This window comes from Mastacembelus armatus, chromosome 22 (assembly GCF_900324485.2).
Source record: "Mastacembelus armatus chromosome 22, fMasArm1.2, whole genome shotgun sequence".
Taxonomy (NCBI): Eukaryota; Metazoa; Chordata; class Actinopteri; order Synbranchiformes; family Mastacembelidae; genus Mastacembelus; species Mastacembelus armatus.
Window position 1 is genome coordinate 16,389,978 of NC_046654.1, and position 15,726 is coordinate 16,405,703.

At 43.6% G+C, this 15,726-nt stretch overlaps 2 protein-coding genes across 3 annotated transcripts; one reads left to right on the forward strand and one right to left on the reverse strand.

Annotated features, from left to right (window-relative positions):
• Nucleotides 1-264: 264 nt before the first annotated feature.
• Nucleotides 265-15,627, reverse strand: psma6a (proteasome 20S subunit alpha 6a). 2 transcript variants are annotated; one of them, XR_003295857.2, is made up of 8 exons: nt 15,454-15,627; nt 13,461-13,555; nt 13,249-13,330; nt 12,855-13,010; nt 12,389-12,567; nt 10,995-11,089; nt 10,462-10,594; nt 265-316 (listed from the first exon to the last, which is right to left on the reverse strand). XR_003295857.2 is itself a non-coding variant. In XM_026309660.2 (7 exons), the coding sequence occupies exons 1-7, from the start codon at nt 15,527-15,529 to the stop codon at nt 10,537-10,539; spliced, it is 741 nt and encodes a 246-aa protein (XP_026165445.1). In that variant the 5' UTR covers nt 15,530-15,627; the 3' UTR covers nt 9,639-10,536. The 2 variants fall into 2 exon arrangements, 1 of the variants encoding a protein (XP_026165445.1); XM_026309660.2 differs by lacking the exon at nt 265-316 and having other exon boundaries at nt 9,639-10,594.
• On the forward strand, nt 5,184-8,959 carry nfkbiab (nuclear factor of kappa light polypeptide gene enhancer in B-cells inhibitor, alpha b). The gene is made up of 6 exons (XM_026309532.2): nt 5,184-5,489; nt 6,754-6,859; nt 7,024-7,234; nt 7,832-7,920; nt 8,069-8,320; nt 8,438-8,959. The coding sequence occupies exons 1-6, from the start codon at nt 5,236-5,238 to the stop codon at nt 8,471-8,473; spliced, it is 948 nt and encodes a 315-aa protein (XP_026165317.1). The 5' UTR covers nt 5,184-5,235; the 3' UTR covers nt 8,474-8,959.
• Nucleotides 15,628-15,726: the final 99 nt, after the last annotated feature.

The window sequence follows — 15,726 nt, forward strand, 5'->3', positions numbered from 1 at the left end:
TTTTGCTACTACTCAGGAGATTTAATATTGCATAATTGTGGACATGTTTGTGCCATGCAAAATACTATCAAATAAAATGATAAAATACTTGCAATCCAATTATAAGATCATGCCCATCAGATGGCAATAGTCAGAGAAAGAAAGAAACAGGCAGCTTTCAGTAGTTTAAAAACAGGATAAATGTTCTCAGTCATTCTCCTGTAAAATATGGATCCACAGACACTGTGAAGAGGCTGCTGGCTGGAGGATGCAATGTCTGTGTGTGTGTGTGTGTGTGTGTGTGTGTGTGTGTGTGTGTGTGTGTGTGTGTGTGTGTCTTTGTGTGTTTAGCTTGCATCGCATCAGTGGGCAGTGAGGTGGATAATCCTCCAGACTGCTGAAAATGACTATATTGATCTGTGCTTCAAAAGGCTTTAAGGCGTGCAGTATTATGCAGCTGAGCTGTCTGTCTGTGTGTATTTACATGGGCTTTACATCTTAACTAGAGCTGATGAGTGTTGATCCACAGGTAAGAAAACAGTCAAACTCATCACATTTCATTTGTTAATTAACACTCTGGTAGTTCAGTTTGGGGCCTTGTAATTATGGTTCAATGTTTTACTTTAATTTAAAATTAATGATATTGTGTTTAAATGTAGCCAAGGGAGGTTCACTAATTTGTAAATTGAAGCTAATTGATGATTAATTAACAGGCTGTTTAGTGTTGATGCGGAACAGAACAACATCCACATTAAACTGGTTCACAGAATCTGTTTGATTTTAGTAAAATATGCCCTAAACTGACTTCTCCTCTCATATTCAGTCTTCATCCAGACGCATTAGTCACTTCATAGTGCTGTGTAAAAGCAAAAAAAAAAAAAAAGTGACTGACAGTACTGAGTGTTTTGACTTACAGAGCAGATTTAAAAAGCTTCTTTCTGCCAACATACGTCTTTGTATAAATGTTGCTGTTGTAATGAATAACAATGCATCAACTTCCTTAAAACCTGTCACATCTCAGTGAAGTGGTCATCTGTCGCCATCTAGTGGTGGGGATTTCCCAGGACCCACAGCTGAAGACCAGATTTCCCATAAATAAATTGCCCATAGGAGTGAGTGTGAGTGTGTGAGGTTGTTTGTCTCTATGTGGCCCTGTGATGGACTGGTGACCTGTCCAGGGTGTACCCCTGCCTTTCACCCAAAGAGAACTGGGATAGGCTCCAGCAGGTCCCTGTGACCCTAAATAAGAATAAGCAGGTGGATGGATGGGATCTGCTGGAGCCTATCCCAGCTGAACTCAGTCTCACCTCAATGTCCTATAACATGATCTGTATCAGCAGATGGTATTTGCTCAGTTGTCACTGAACTGCAAATGTCCAAATTTCCTTTTTATTTTTGTTTAGCACTTTAAGGACCTTTTGTCCACATTGGTGTGAAAATATAGGCTGAAAGTTGCTCCTTGATCTCTGCATGATTCAGGTTTAAATTTAACATATAAGGCACTTGTTAAACACTTTCTTGCACCACCCGCTAACAATGATCCTATCTGCAGAGAAAATATCTTCTTCCACTGACTAATCCTTCCTGGTGACCCACCCTGGTTGTTGGCATTCTTTGTCATTCTGTTCTCTGATGTCTGCACACTCAAGTGAGCAGCTCAGTGTTCAAAAGCTCATAGGAGATCAGCTTTCTTCCGTTGGGACATTGAGATCCTTGTTCAATGTGATGTCCACGAAACTAACATTTGACTCCGGTTCTCTCTTCTCCACTTGTGCTAACTAATAGGAAACTGGAGCTGTGTGTCTCTGCAGAACAATCACAATTTGCACAATCTGTTCAGCAACTTTTTCAACAAAGTGCAGTAAGATAGAAGAGTTTAATAACAATCCTCTTTAGCAAAGTGAAGTACTGCCCATATAAACCACCACAGACTCAGCAAAATTCAGTAAATAAGCACTGCAAAGTAATGAGAACTAAGCCCAGCTGTATCTCAGACTTTAACATATTGTTCATACAAAGCTGCAACTTTAGGAACAGTTAGTAACTAATGGCATTAGTAATACTCCTGTAATTTTTTATAAACTATTTTCAACATGTCCAGTCTTCCACACATGCTTTTTTCATCTTTAGAGAAACTGAACCTCAAAACTTAATGTAATATGTCAAAATATATGTTTGTATGTAGCAAGGCAGAATTAATTTTAATCATAGATCTAAACTCAGATCACAGCTCAGAATAGATATTTATTTGTAGCTCGTAATAGAAAGTGTCATTCTGAATCACTTCTAAAAGGAGAGGTGTATTATGGGAGTGGACTCACGTGACAATAGACGCTGCACATGACTGTGAAAGCCTCCAGGAAATACAGAGGAAAGCCAGGCAGACAAGAGTGTGCAGGAAGCAGAAGATGAAAAAAAAAAGGGAAGCAAGTAAAGACACATGTGGACACAGGTGAACACAGTGAAACTCCACATGGGATTTTTATGGCTCTGTGGTGCTTTCAGTCTCAACACAGTCATAAGTTCAGAATGTGATTGATTTGATGAGTCATTATTCACTTTGACCCTTCACCTTACTGTACTTCACTGTGTATGTGGCTGATTGTGTGATTCATTATGAGTCATTTGCTTCTGTACATGTTTCCACATGTCCAGAGTGCCCAGGGTTTCCCACTGTCAAACACAAATATGCACCTGTGCTGTACATGCAGGTGTCCAAACAGTCACAGTGGAGGTAATAATATATTTACATAATACATTTTTTCAGCCCTAGAATCCTACGTGCTGCACAGTATAGTGAACTGGATGGGCTGGTTTTGTGTTTGCACTGTTAATTGTGGTTTATTGAAGCAACTGCTCATTAACCTCAACCAGGCAAAACTGAATGACATCAACTGGCAATATTGTTTTGTGCCAAAGTTTGCTCTCCGCTCACACTGCTCTTTCATGTGTTCTCTTGTGCAATCCTAGTAGGCTGACAGGAAAATGATCTGCCATTCAATGCGAGTTTCCTTTATGCACATTAACGCACAAATTACCTTTAGAAGCAGAGCTCTTCAGACCCTATAACTGTTTCTTTCCCCCAGGTTTTCCAGTGAAGGCACACTCCAACCATTAATATGTTATCAGGGTAAGAACTGATGACTCAGGCTACATTCAGAAAAGCCTGGAAAAGACACTAAAAGTACTGGCCCCATGCAAAACCCCAGCAACATTCACTGATTTTTGCACTGTAATTGCTTCCCTCTATGTCTTAATACTGAGATGTTTTGGCACTTTTCAGCATGTTGGAATTTTGCTACTGTGCTGTTTTAAGCTGGTTTCCAGTCAAAATGATTCAGTAACACTGGTGATCCAGTATCTAATAAAAAATCTGTGTTGCTGTGAGTGTCCAACATCATTAATGCACTTGAATGCTGTAAATGGGTTTATGAAATGCTGCATTTCCATGTTACCTACCTAAAAAAGTCGACATAGCATAAAAAACTCTTCAAAAAAAGTTTGAAAATATAAATATAGAGTGACTAATCTGGGGGGGGGGGGGGGTAAATATGAAACTTTACATAATGTTTTGTGCACATGTGTGCAAATGGTTTGTTCTGATATGTCCTCCAGTGTACTGTGTGCATTTCTTTCCTCCTGTCATCTGGCTTCTTGTGGTTCAAACAGAGGTCTTGTTTTCATAGTTCTTTGAAAGCTGATTGTGACATGCAGTCTACAAAGATAACGTGTCTGCACCGAATTGTGAGTGTGACTGTGACTTGTATAGGTGGCTGTTCCCAGTACAGTCTTTCCTTGCTTTGTATACTGAGTATTAAATATTGGTGCGGAGTAGATCATATTCATTGTGGCATTGTGTGCTATAGTGAAGAGCTAGTTGAATCTGCCTTTTCCTTCCTGAAATCCTGCTTAACAGCTGCTAACGTGACAATAACAAATGTGCTGAGAATGAAGCCTGAGCTTCCCAGTCTAACTGGTCACATGGGCTGAACAATGGGAGGTAAAACAAGCCTGGAGTTTCCCCCAGGCCTCCAGAACATCTTGTTCAACTTCATGTTTGTTTTTAAAGGGATAGGTCACAGGCTCGTGAAGTCTCATGGCCTTTTTGAGAACTCGGAGTCCTTCCATTTCGTTTGAAAAGGAAATGAATGAGTGTTATTAGCAGCACCTTTTCTGAATCAATGGGGGTTTAAACCACTTCTTTGTAAAATCAGCAGTAGCTTCATTCACTGTGTTTAGAAAAACTGGGCAGGATGTTACGCACATTGAACAAATGCATGCAACCTCTGACAGCAATACTTGCAAGAAAGAGAAAACTCAGTAAGCATAATGTATGCAGTACAATTATAACTTCTGAGAGCAGACATAAACATAAAGCACATATTACAGGGACATGTCAGAAGCTCCTCTGACATAAACAATTATAGCTGTGAGTCTTATATCAAAGTGTGAGAACAAACACATACATTTGACCGTGTGGTCAAGATCTGTGGGTGATAGGGAAACTCCACTGCAGGGCCCTCTGGTTTATTCTTTTGTTCATCATATCGTATTCACCATAAAATACAAATAATTTAAAGTCACATTTGAAGTTTTGGAGGAAGCTCCTGTGCATGCCAAAGCCCCCAGCTGCAGGTCCACCCACCTGAATCAACACAGTAGAGGCTGCAGAGCAACATTTCCTTCCTTAAAATGCTAAGAAGCGTGCATGCAAAACATAAGCTAAACATATGATATATAGTCCATATGTGTGTGTTTTTAAATGAGCTGAGGGGAAAATATACAATGCATGAGCTTGTGTTTCAGCTTGTTTCCTTCTTGCAACATTAACATCTCTGATGCAGCGTAAAGGTTATGACTGCTTTTTAACTTGTTTACTGCTGAGCAGCTTTTTAAGATCAAACTCTGAAGTGTTTTTAAAGTGAATACTGACTGTAAGTTTGACATATACAACAGAGAGAGCATGCACATTCGTCCAAACACTTATTTAAAGGCTGCAGTAATTTTTTAAAAAATGTATATTTTAAGTGCAGCAGATGTAGGCTGCAAAATTATTTTGACCGAGTTGGTGTATTTCTGTGTCTCAATAGAAATCCCCTCTTGGAGCCAGCAATCTGCGTGTTATTCTAAGTGACAGTTTTCTGGAAATCCCCCACCTAGTTGAAGCTCCGCCCCGCTGCAGAGGGTAGTTACAGCCTGCTGCACAGCCCAGTCACAAAACAACCCAGCGCACCTCAGCACGGACAGCAAACCGACATGAACCTCCAAAGGACCAGTACGCTAAACCAGATGGATTATACTCGGGACTCGAAACAAGGGAAGTCGGCCCCGTCGACGGAGGAGCGGCTCGACAGCGGCTTGGACTCGCTGAAAGAGGAAGAGTACCAGGCTGTGGCGGCCGAGATCCGCGGGCTGAAGGTAGACTGTGAGCCGCCGCAGCACAGCCAACCTGCCGCTGCACCAGCAGAGCTCCAGGAGTGGAAAACACAGGTCACGGAGGACGGAGACACGTAAGTGCGACGGACAGTAACGTTACAGAGCTAATATCTTTGAGTTTTCGGGGCTACGGGGAGATTTGCGAGGTAGCCAGAGTTAGGCCCAGCTCGCTGCTCGGAGGTAACCCGATCCCTTTCCTGGGGGAGCGTCTTCCTCTCGTCATTACAATGCACAGGCCCGGGCCTAACCTGCGCGGACCTACGCAGGCTTCACCTTTAACGCGGTGCTGTCGGCCTCACAAAGTGCCACTGCAGCGTCAACACTGCCCAGAGCGGCGGTCCGGTTTGATCTCGGCTCTGGCTGCGGCCACACACGGCGTCGCTGGACGTAAACAAAGGGCTATTATCAGCAGGGAATTTACTATGGCCGCGGGTCAGGCTGGGAAAGTCCCAGGCGCGCCGCCAAGGAATCCGACCGACGCGCGCTCTCGTGAAGCCAGAAGCAGGAAAAACTGTAGAAAAAGTCCCTTAAAGTACTGAAGCATGGAGGCTGAGGGCGAAACCCTGCTCTGAAACAGACGCCTGGGGGTTATTGCTCTCATTGAAGCAGGGGAATACCATGAAGAGTCACCATATGTTATTTTTATTGTAGCATAATCCCTCCGCTGAGAAATATAGTTCACACATGATTTCTGTCACCTCTGGCTCACAGGTGAGATTTCATTACCCAGAGCTAAGGACTGTGGCCTCCACTTAGTGAAGTAGGAAACCACGTACCATGCGTTAACCACACAAGTCAGGGCAGTGGTTCTCAATGCGAGGTTCGGGGAACTCTCGGGTCATCAGCAGCCTGAGTCATATTTTTTAGTTATTGACATCCAGTTACTGGATGTTCATAAAGTAATCCCCATTAACAGATTAAATTAAACTGCTGTATCCTTCTTACCAAATGATAAAAGTGATGTGAAGAAAGTAGGAATAACCTAATTCATTGCTAAATACACATCACTGGACTATATGAGGACTGTTTCCTTAGACTGTTATTTCAATTGATTGTCTCAATTTATAAATTCTTTACACTAATCTGTGCAACCTGCACCTGATTTAATACAAAGTACAACTTTTGTCTGTATCTCTGGTTCATTAAAGTTATGAAGTCCATTCTAAGCTTTCACTGTTCAAACAGTGTGGGATGTAAATGGAAAGCACAATCAGAGATGCCTCTTTGCTGTCATCAAGTGACTGCGTGTCACTGGTTTGTTTCCTTTGTCTCGTCTGTTGAATTGGTTGTGTTGTATATGTATTATAACGGGTTCCTACCTTTCTTCTGTCTCTACAGACTTCTCCACCTGGCAATCATCCATGAGGCCAAAGACTACATCAAATCGATGATTGATTTGTCTAAGAACACAGATTTCCTCAATGCACAGAATGATCTGAGACAGGTACCTAAGAGACGCCTCTGTAGAGGATTATTAAAAAAAACTGATTCATATCTACCCAGTATCATCTGTATCACCTTCTCCTCTCTCCTCTGCCTGTTTGCCTCCACCTATTTCCGTTTATTTACTGTAGTTGTGTGACGAATGTTATCGTCTTTCTCCTCTAGACCCCTCTCCACTTGGCTGTGGTAACGAACCAGGCCGATGTGTGTCAGCACCTGCTGGCGTCCGGCTGTGATCCCACACTGGTGGACAACCGAGGGGACACGCCGCTTCACATTGCCTGTCGTCATGGTAACCTGCTGTGCTTCAGCGTCATCACACAAAACTGTCAGAAAGAGCATCTGCACAAAATGATGGCTGCCTGCAACTACCATGGTAAGACTGCAGTATATAAGGTGTTTTCTTTATACTTGTTTGCATGAGAGGCAGCAAAGTGGTTAAATTTAGCAGACTGTAGGCAGCTAAATTACAGTGTTGGTATTAGAGTATTATATTTTGGGGTGCTGCTGATTTGTGTTCTGTGGTGGGCCACCCCTGCTGCATGGGAACAGACGAGACACTGACCAGTCTACTGCTGGTCTTAACTGCTGTTTAAAAGGACCATTGGTGGGCAGAAAGAGTATTTTATGCTGCCTATTACCCTTGAACACTATGGTTAGGAGGAAGGAAATATTTTGGCAAGCAAGGGGAGTTCCACAGTCCTTCACACCCTCACTGACTAAACCCTTCTATTACATGGCACATGGAAGCAGTAAGGCTCCAAAAGGAAAGGTTCTTGTGTAGGACTTGTGCAGAGACATTTTAAAGCCTTAAGTGTGGCTCAGAATAACAGCATAAAACAATTTTGGCATATTAAATCAAAATCACAAAGTGTATGTCTAAGCTAATAATTTGTCCAGTTCATCTGAGATAACCTGCTCTTCTGCAAAACTGTTACGGCTATTGACCAGTTTCTCTGATGTTTATATGCAGGTCAGAACTGCCTCCACCTGGCCTCAGTTCATGGTTTCCTCTCACTGGTGGAGAACATGGTGGAACTAGGAGCTGATATTAATGCTAAGGTAAAGAACTAACACAGGATATTTCTATGTGAGAATACACACCTTATATACATTCAGAGCACAGAATCAGTAAGAGCATCTGGATCCATACTCAAAATACCAAAATATCTTGCTGTCTTTACACTTTCCCCCTCTTCCTGTCTTGTAGGAGCAGCATAATGGCCGCAGTGCGCTGCACCTGGCCGTGGACCAGCAGAACCTCTCACTGGTCAAACTGCTGCTGAAAAAAGGAGCAGACCCCAACCTCCTGAGCTCTGGGGGCCACACCCCCTACCACCTCACCTACGGTTGCAGCAATGTTGACATCAGGCAAGAGCTGTACTCGCGGACTGATCCTAATCTGAGGGAGCTGCCTGACAGCGAATCAGATGAGAGTGAGGAGGAGGATGAGTCTGATGAGGTTTGTGTTGAAACTCCAGAACTTCCACTATACACTCAGTCTGACATTAATGAAACAAAAACAAAAAATTCCCTGCTTAGTTGTGTAACCATTTTTCTGTCACCTGTGTGTCTGCAGGTGGACTATGATGACATTCAGTGGAACGGACATTAGCAGAAAACAAGACAGAGAGAGGACGTTACAGAGGCTGGAGGCCAGATGACGGCAAAGGACAGGAGAAATAGTTTGCGTACTACTTCCTGGGATGACGACACATGAGCCTAATGGTGTGGGTGGCACGCCGCGGGCATGACTATTAACAGAAGAATCAGACGGGCAGCTGCAAGGCCGAAATCCAAGAGGAAGATGGGGAAAATACACCGATGAGTGGGCTCCAGGCTGAAGCAGAATATACACATGATGAGTTGTGAATAGAATGACACATTATGTGTATTCTGGACTCAGTCATCGTCACAAAAGCATCCACACAGACATACCTGATACCTGCAACAGCGCTGTTGTATGATACTGTAAATGCTGTGTATACAAAGATGTATTTTTTATGGGAGTTGTGTATATGTACAGTTATGTTGGATTGTATATGTCAGACAGCCAACAGTCTGGCACACTCCAGTTAAATTAAAACACACATATTTAAGACTTTGTGTGAATGTATTTGATGAGACTGGGGGGGGCATGGATGGCACTAAATTTAGACAAGAATGCACGTATGTTAGATGTCATAATCTTGGTAATAACATAACATTAAGCTCAGAGAGAACCCAGCCTATAATTGAAAACTGACAATACAATGTAATTATACAGGAAATTCCTTTATCCGTGTGCTCTGTTGCCATCGGTGTGTCTGCGCTTGTATCGGTGCCTCTGTTGCAGCATGACGGCTGAGTTTCAGTTCTGACGAGACACTGCTTAATTCATGTCATGCAGGAAAGGGCAGATGACTTGACAATTCATTTCCCGTTAATGAGGAAGTAGACCCTGTGACAGTTCCTCCTTCTGGGTGGGGCGAAGGAGATAAGAGGCTTTGGGGAATTTTGTGTTCGTGGAATGAGGGCGACTGCTCACTCATCTATATCAGGAAGTTTTTTGGAGGGTGGAGCTAAAGGGGACAGGACAGGAAATTCCCAGGAACATAGTGCCCAGCTGTTGGTGACATTCCTGCTTCTCATCCTCCAAAGAAGAGAATGTTTGCGGAACAACAGGATGTTTCAGTCAAGCCACAGGCAACTGTTTGCCCTGTTAGTATGTGGGCTTTAGAGGGTGAACTGCAGTTGCACATAGAAGATGAATTATACAGAATGAAAAAGCGAAACGGCTATTCAATAAAAACACTGTTTAATATAAGTGCAGTAATGTACAGCAAAGGAGGCGGGGGGAGGAGAATCAAAGGGGGTAAAAACAAGGGAGAGAATAAAACAACTAGTGACTTCCTCTCAATGTTGACCTGAGGAGACCTGAACTGGGCTGTGACGGTGACAACTGGAGAATTCCCACAGCTGTTTCCTGGGTTATTACAGGACATCAGTGCATAAACATTATCCTGGAGCTAAAACAGCAGAAAGGAGGGACTGATAGTAGATCAACAGGAGATTCAGAAAGGTGTGGCAGCCCTGAGTAAAGATGGTTAGGAAGCATTGGTTTAAAGATGCCATTGGAACAGGGTCCATACTTCAGAGGTTCTGTGCCATAGTTGTAGTGTTACCACACCTCAATCTTCCAATCTGCCCATGTCACACCCCTCAGCTGGGCTGAGCTGCATCCAGAGAGGACGCTGTGGTCAGTGACTGTCTGACACACTGTGACCAAGGAACTGATGTGTCATATATGGTGGATATCAATGCCTGGCGTCTGTCTGAGCTCTGTGACATTTGGCAGCTGGTTGCAGTGTGGATGCCTCAGTGTGGCTAGAAGAAAACTGCCGGAGGGATCGAAATGTGGAGAATATTGTGTAAAGTCAGGTGCAGGTTCTGATCAGGCACAATGAAGGGTAAGTGAGGGGTTGATGGGCGAAGTATTCTATCCACCTGGTAAAAGGGATTATATTGTTATTTATTGTTCATCTTTTTGTTTATCACCCTCACTGCTCTTCTGAGCGAGATGATACTGGCTCCTCCTTTATTTTCCATCTAGATGAGACCGAAGTGTGTGTGTGTGTGTGTGTGTGTGTGTGGTGGGGTGAGGTTTTTCGGTTGAATCATTCCTCTTCCTTTCCTTCCTTACTCTCTCTCAGACAAAGCCACCAGGTGAGCATCAATCTCGGACTCGGACAGAATCCTGGAACACACACAGAAGTTAAGTCATAATTTTTCTCTGCATACACTAGCGAATATTTTGAGAACACACTAACCCATGAAAGCCCTCACTCTGAACTTAGCCCTTGTTTTAGGGAATTTCCAGTACATTGATAATTTTAAAAAATAAGTCACATTCTTAACAGAGCCAAGACATTACTATGAAAAACTTCAAAAGGTAGGGAGAACGGTATCTGTTGAGCGCTGCATGTTTTGTCCAACAAAGATTAATTCGCTTTTTATCTGTTTTAAGAAGTTTATCCAGGAGGTTTGACAGAAGAATTTATTTTTTCAGAACTAACCTGTTTCACTTTAGTTCAGTGAAACCCTTTTACAGCGACACCGGTCTTCTTCTACCTGTGGCTATAAAGATATATACTCACTTGAATTTAGGTTCCTGTGCAGTGACAACTCCCACCTCCAGCTCTGTGGGCTTGAAGTCGATGGACAGGACCGTAGACAGGCATGAGATGGCAGTCTGTTTAGAGACGACGGGGAGTTGATGAAAAGCATGAAGGAGAGAAAAACGATCATTAGATATTCCATCATTCAAAGTGATGCCTTTGGAAGGAGCTTTACAATGTTAAATTATCTACAAAGATGGAAAATTGTGTGTAAATGTAAAACAAGCACCATCAGTGTGAGTACATGCACATGGCTGTTAATGTTTCAGAGCAAATACGATGTTAAATGTTTCCAAGAAAGACTAAAGAGGAACAGCTGTGTTTTGACATCTGACCTTTAACAGATGTTTTATTGTCCAGAAAAACAAAATTAGCCACAGCTTTAATGGATTTCGACATCTTCTTGTTGCTAATAGCTTTTTATAACAGCTGATCTGGTTTTTGTTTTGTTAACATCAGGATTCTTACTGACATTTTCACTTTATATAACTAAATCCACTACTCCAACAGCAATGGGCTGCAGCAGTGGTTTCGACTCAGTTTGGCCAGAAAACTGCAAAGTAATTTAGTGATATTCCAGTAAGGTGACACATAATTTCCTGACACGAAACAGAATAAATCAAGAAACTCCCAGACTAGAAAATATCAAGCAAAGTTCCTTGACATTTCAGAAATTCCATAACCAGTGGGAACTCTGAAATGTATGAAATGCATTCTAGTATGGCATTATAGTGTGACCTTATCAGGCTACATAAACAGCAGCTTGGAAACATTGTGTGTGTGTTTGTGTGCACTGTGAAGTGTCAGGGTGTTTTCTGGCAAATTCAGGCCTGATTTTTACTATTGGAGAAATTTTCATATGGACGACCCATGAACAGAGACGTTAACCAGCGCCAGCGATCCCTTTAAACATTTCACTGGTACTCTGAGCTTCTTTTCTGGAGAAACCACAGCACCAAATCATCTCCATTTACAGGCAGTTTGTCAAACTTTTCAGACTACTTTGTGACATTTTCTGGTTCTATCCAAATGAACAATTATTGGACATAAAGCTTCTGAAATCGCTTCTGGGAGAAATCATTCACATTAGCAGATGATACTTGTCAATAGCAAAGTCAACATATTTTTGTATAAATCAACACAGCTCTAACCCAAACCTCCGATATAGTTTCACTGACCAGACTTCAGGTTTACTAACTGCTGATTGTTGTCATTAACAGAGGGGTTCACAGCCTACACTGTGAATATCTGAATTACTCTATATGATACTGTATATACAAATGCAGATCATCTAAAGGGTTCACTCATTTGTGTGTGTGTGTGTGTGTGTGTGTGTGTGTGTGTGTGTGTGTGTGTGTGTGTGTGATCAGTACCTCTACAGTCTGCTCATAGGTCCAGTCCAGCTTCTTCTTGAATTTCTTCTCTAGGAAGCTGGTGGCCTCAGTCTGTTTGACTCCAGCTGCCGTGGCCTTAAAGCCACAGTAGTAGCCAGCAGGATCACACTTGTACAGCTGTGGGCCCAACTCCTCATCTGTTCCGACCACCATCATACCTGGAGGAAGGATGCAAGTCAGAGGGGAATGAAGTGGAAAAAATGAGACGTTGAGATGATATTCAAAATCAAGCTGTGACAAAAAAACCACCTGAAAACTCTAAAGCTCTGTTAAATAATTACACTCAATTGTTCTTAATACACCAGTGAGAAAACAAAAGCCAGTTAATGAAAGAAGAGATTATTTTGGAAGTTGACAATAGGTGACATTGGACCAACTGTTAATTATAACCTTAAGTAAGTGAAACTGTCATGGGGGATGTTTCAGGCACATGGACTCTACTCACAGCAGCCCAGCGGCCTCATCTCAGCATTCTGCGTGTAGACTTGGCAGATGTCAGCCATGCGTTTACACAGCATGTCCACAGGGATCTCATAGCCGTACTTATACATCCAGTTAGCTGCTTCATACCGTGCCCTCTGCACCTGAGACCTGCTGTCAGCTGGGGAGAGGATGCACAAAGAGCATCAGCAAACAGCTCCACAACTTTTACTGATGGATGCACTTCCAGATCTGAAGACCTACACCTCTGTGAGAATAAAGTAGTTGACACGAGACAGCACTGACAATTTACTGACAATTATAGTTGGAAGTAACATTTAACACTCTTAATTCAAAAAAAAAAAAGATAGATTAAACATTTGAAGTTATAACCAACAGCTGAGCGAGACACTTCTTACCAGTCATGCCGGTCATAACACAGCCGATGTTCTCTGTGATTCTGAACAGATGTGTGACTGTCATGGCGTCCAACAGCTTGTCCTAAGAAAGACACAAGACAAAGACACAGCAACCATAATGAAAACTGAGGGATATGACCACACTCTTTGTGAAGACACAGAAACATAAACCCGTGTTACGTGTTTATACTGCGTCCATGCATGAGACTGACCGGGACTTTCTTTTGCGTGACGACCACAACACAGTCCTTCCCTCTGACCGCCACAGAGGTCAGTCCTCCCTGGTTGATTGCTTTGAAGGCATATTCTGAAGACACACAGAAAGCCAAACAGACTGTGGAATACAATGCTAACAAGATACTTTGTGTGTGATTGGATATACACGTGTTTTTGTTTTATCTATTCTGATCTTTAAATATGTCCATTGGAGCCTGTGGATTAGTATTTTAGTTTAAGAGGTTTTGACAAAATTCATCCCAGATCAGAAAATTGTAGGTATGAGAACGAAGGTAAATGGCGTATTCATACTTAGGTTTCTTTTGTTTTGTTTTTTGTAATCATAAAAATTACTGTTTTTCAAACATTAACATTCTCTTGCTCAATCCAGGTTCATAACGTGGCAGTGACTGCACCTTTCATTGGCTGTTACTCAGGAACCACTAACCCACACGTGAGATTTTATATTCTTGTTATTGTTACAACACAACAGGTAACTTAACAATGCAAAACCACTAATATATGACTGCAGTTACATTGACAGCTGTCCATTTGGAGGACCGAAACACCTCAGCTGTCTAAACGGAGCACCGAAACATCTCACCTGTCCACATGGAGCACCGAAACATCTCACTTGTCCAGACGGAGCACCGAAACATCTCACCTGTCCACGTTGAGCACCGAAACACCTCAACTGTCCACATGGAGCACCGAAACACCTCACCTGTCTAAACGGAGCACCGAAACACCTCACCTGTCCACGTTGAGCACCGAAACACCTCACCTGTCCAGACGGAGCACCGAAACATCTCACCTGTCCAGACAGAGCACCGAAACATCTCACCTGTCCAGACAGAGCACCGAAACATCTCACCTGTCCACATGGAGCACCGAAACATCTCACCTGTCCAGACGGAGCACCGAAACATCTCACCTGTCCACATGGAGCACCGAAACATCTCACCTGTCCAGACAGAGCACCGAAACATCTCACCTGTCCACATTGAGCACCGAAACACCTCACCTGTCCAGACGGAGCACCGAAACATCTCACCTGTCCAGACAGAGCACCGAAACATCTCACCTGTCCACATGGAGCACCGAAACATCTCACCTGTCCAGACGGAGCACCGAAACATCTCACCTGTCCAGATGGAGCACCGAAACATCTCACCTGTCCAGATGGAGCACCGAAACATCTCACCTGTCCAGACGGAGCACCGAAACATCTCACCTGTCCACATGGAGCACCGAAACATCTCACCTGTCCAGACGGAGCACCGAAACACCTCACCTGTCCACGTTGAGCACCGAAACACCTCACCTGTCCACATGGAGCACCGAAACACCTCACCTGTCTAAACGGAGCACCGAAACACCTCACCTGTCCACGTTGAGCACCGAAACACCTCACCTGTCTAAACGGAGCACCGAAACATCTCACCTGTCCACATGGAGCACCGAAACATCTCACCTGTCCACGTTGAGCACCGAAACACCTCACCTGTCTAAACGGAGCACCGAAACACCTCACCTGTCCACATGGAGCACCGAAACATCTCACCTGTCCACGTTGAGCACCGAAACACCTCACCTGTCTAACGGAGCACTGAAACACCTCACATGTCCACGTTGAGCACCGAAACACCTCAACTGTCCACATGGAGCACCGAAACACCTCACCTGTCTAAACGGAGCACTGAAACACCTCACCTGTCTAAACGGAGCACCGAAACACCTCACCTGTCCAGACAGAGCACCGAAACACCTCACCTGTCCACGTTGAGCACCGAAACACCTCACCTGTCTAACGGAGCACCGAAACATCTCACCTGTCCACATGTAGCACCGAACCACCTTATCTGTCTAAACAGAGCACTGAAACACCTCAGCTGTGTACACGGCGGCGAATGAGAGCTAGCTAATGTTAGCCTGTTAGCCGGCAGTGATGACGGGGCAGCTTCGCTTCAGCTCACCTCTCTTACTTACCAACTTGGTAGAGTCTTCCCTCCGGGGAGAAGATGGTGATATGGCGGTCAAACCCTGCACTTGAGCCCCGAGACATAACGCCTGGAAACAGCTAAGGTAAAGCGCTGTAACTGATATTGAAATTGAAACTAAGCTTAGAGGGAAAACATGGCAAACCTCTGCACCGGATGTGCTCTGCCCGATGGAAGGCATCTACATCCGGGTCAACTGCGCGGTTTTGTAGTCCATCCTGAGAACGGCTCCTTTGCATTAGCATATATAGATATTTATTAC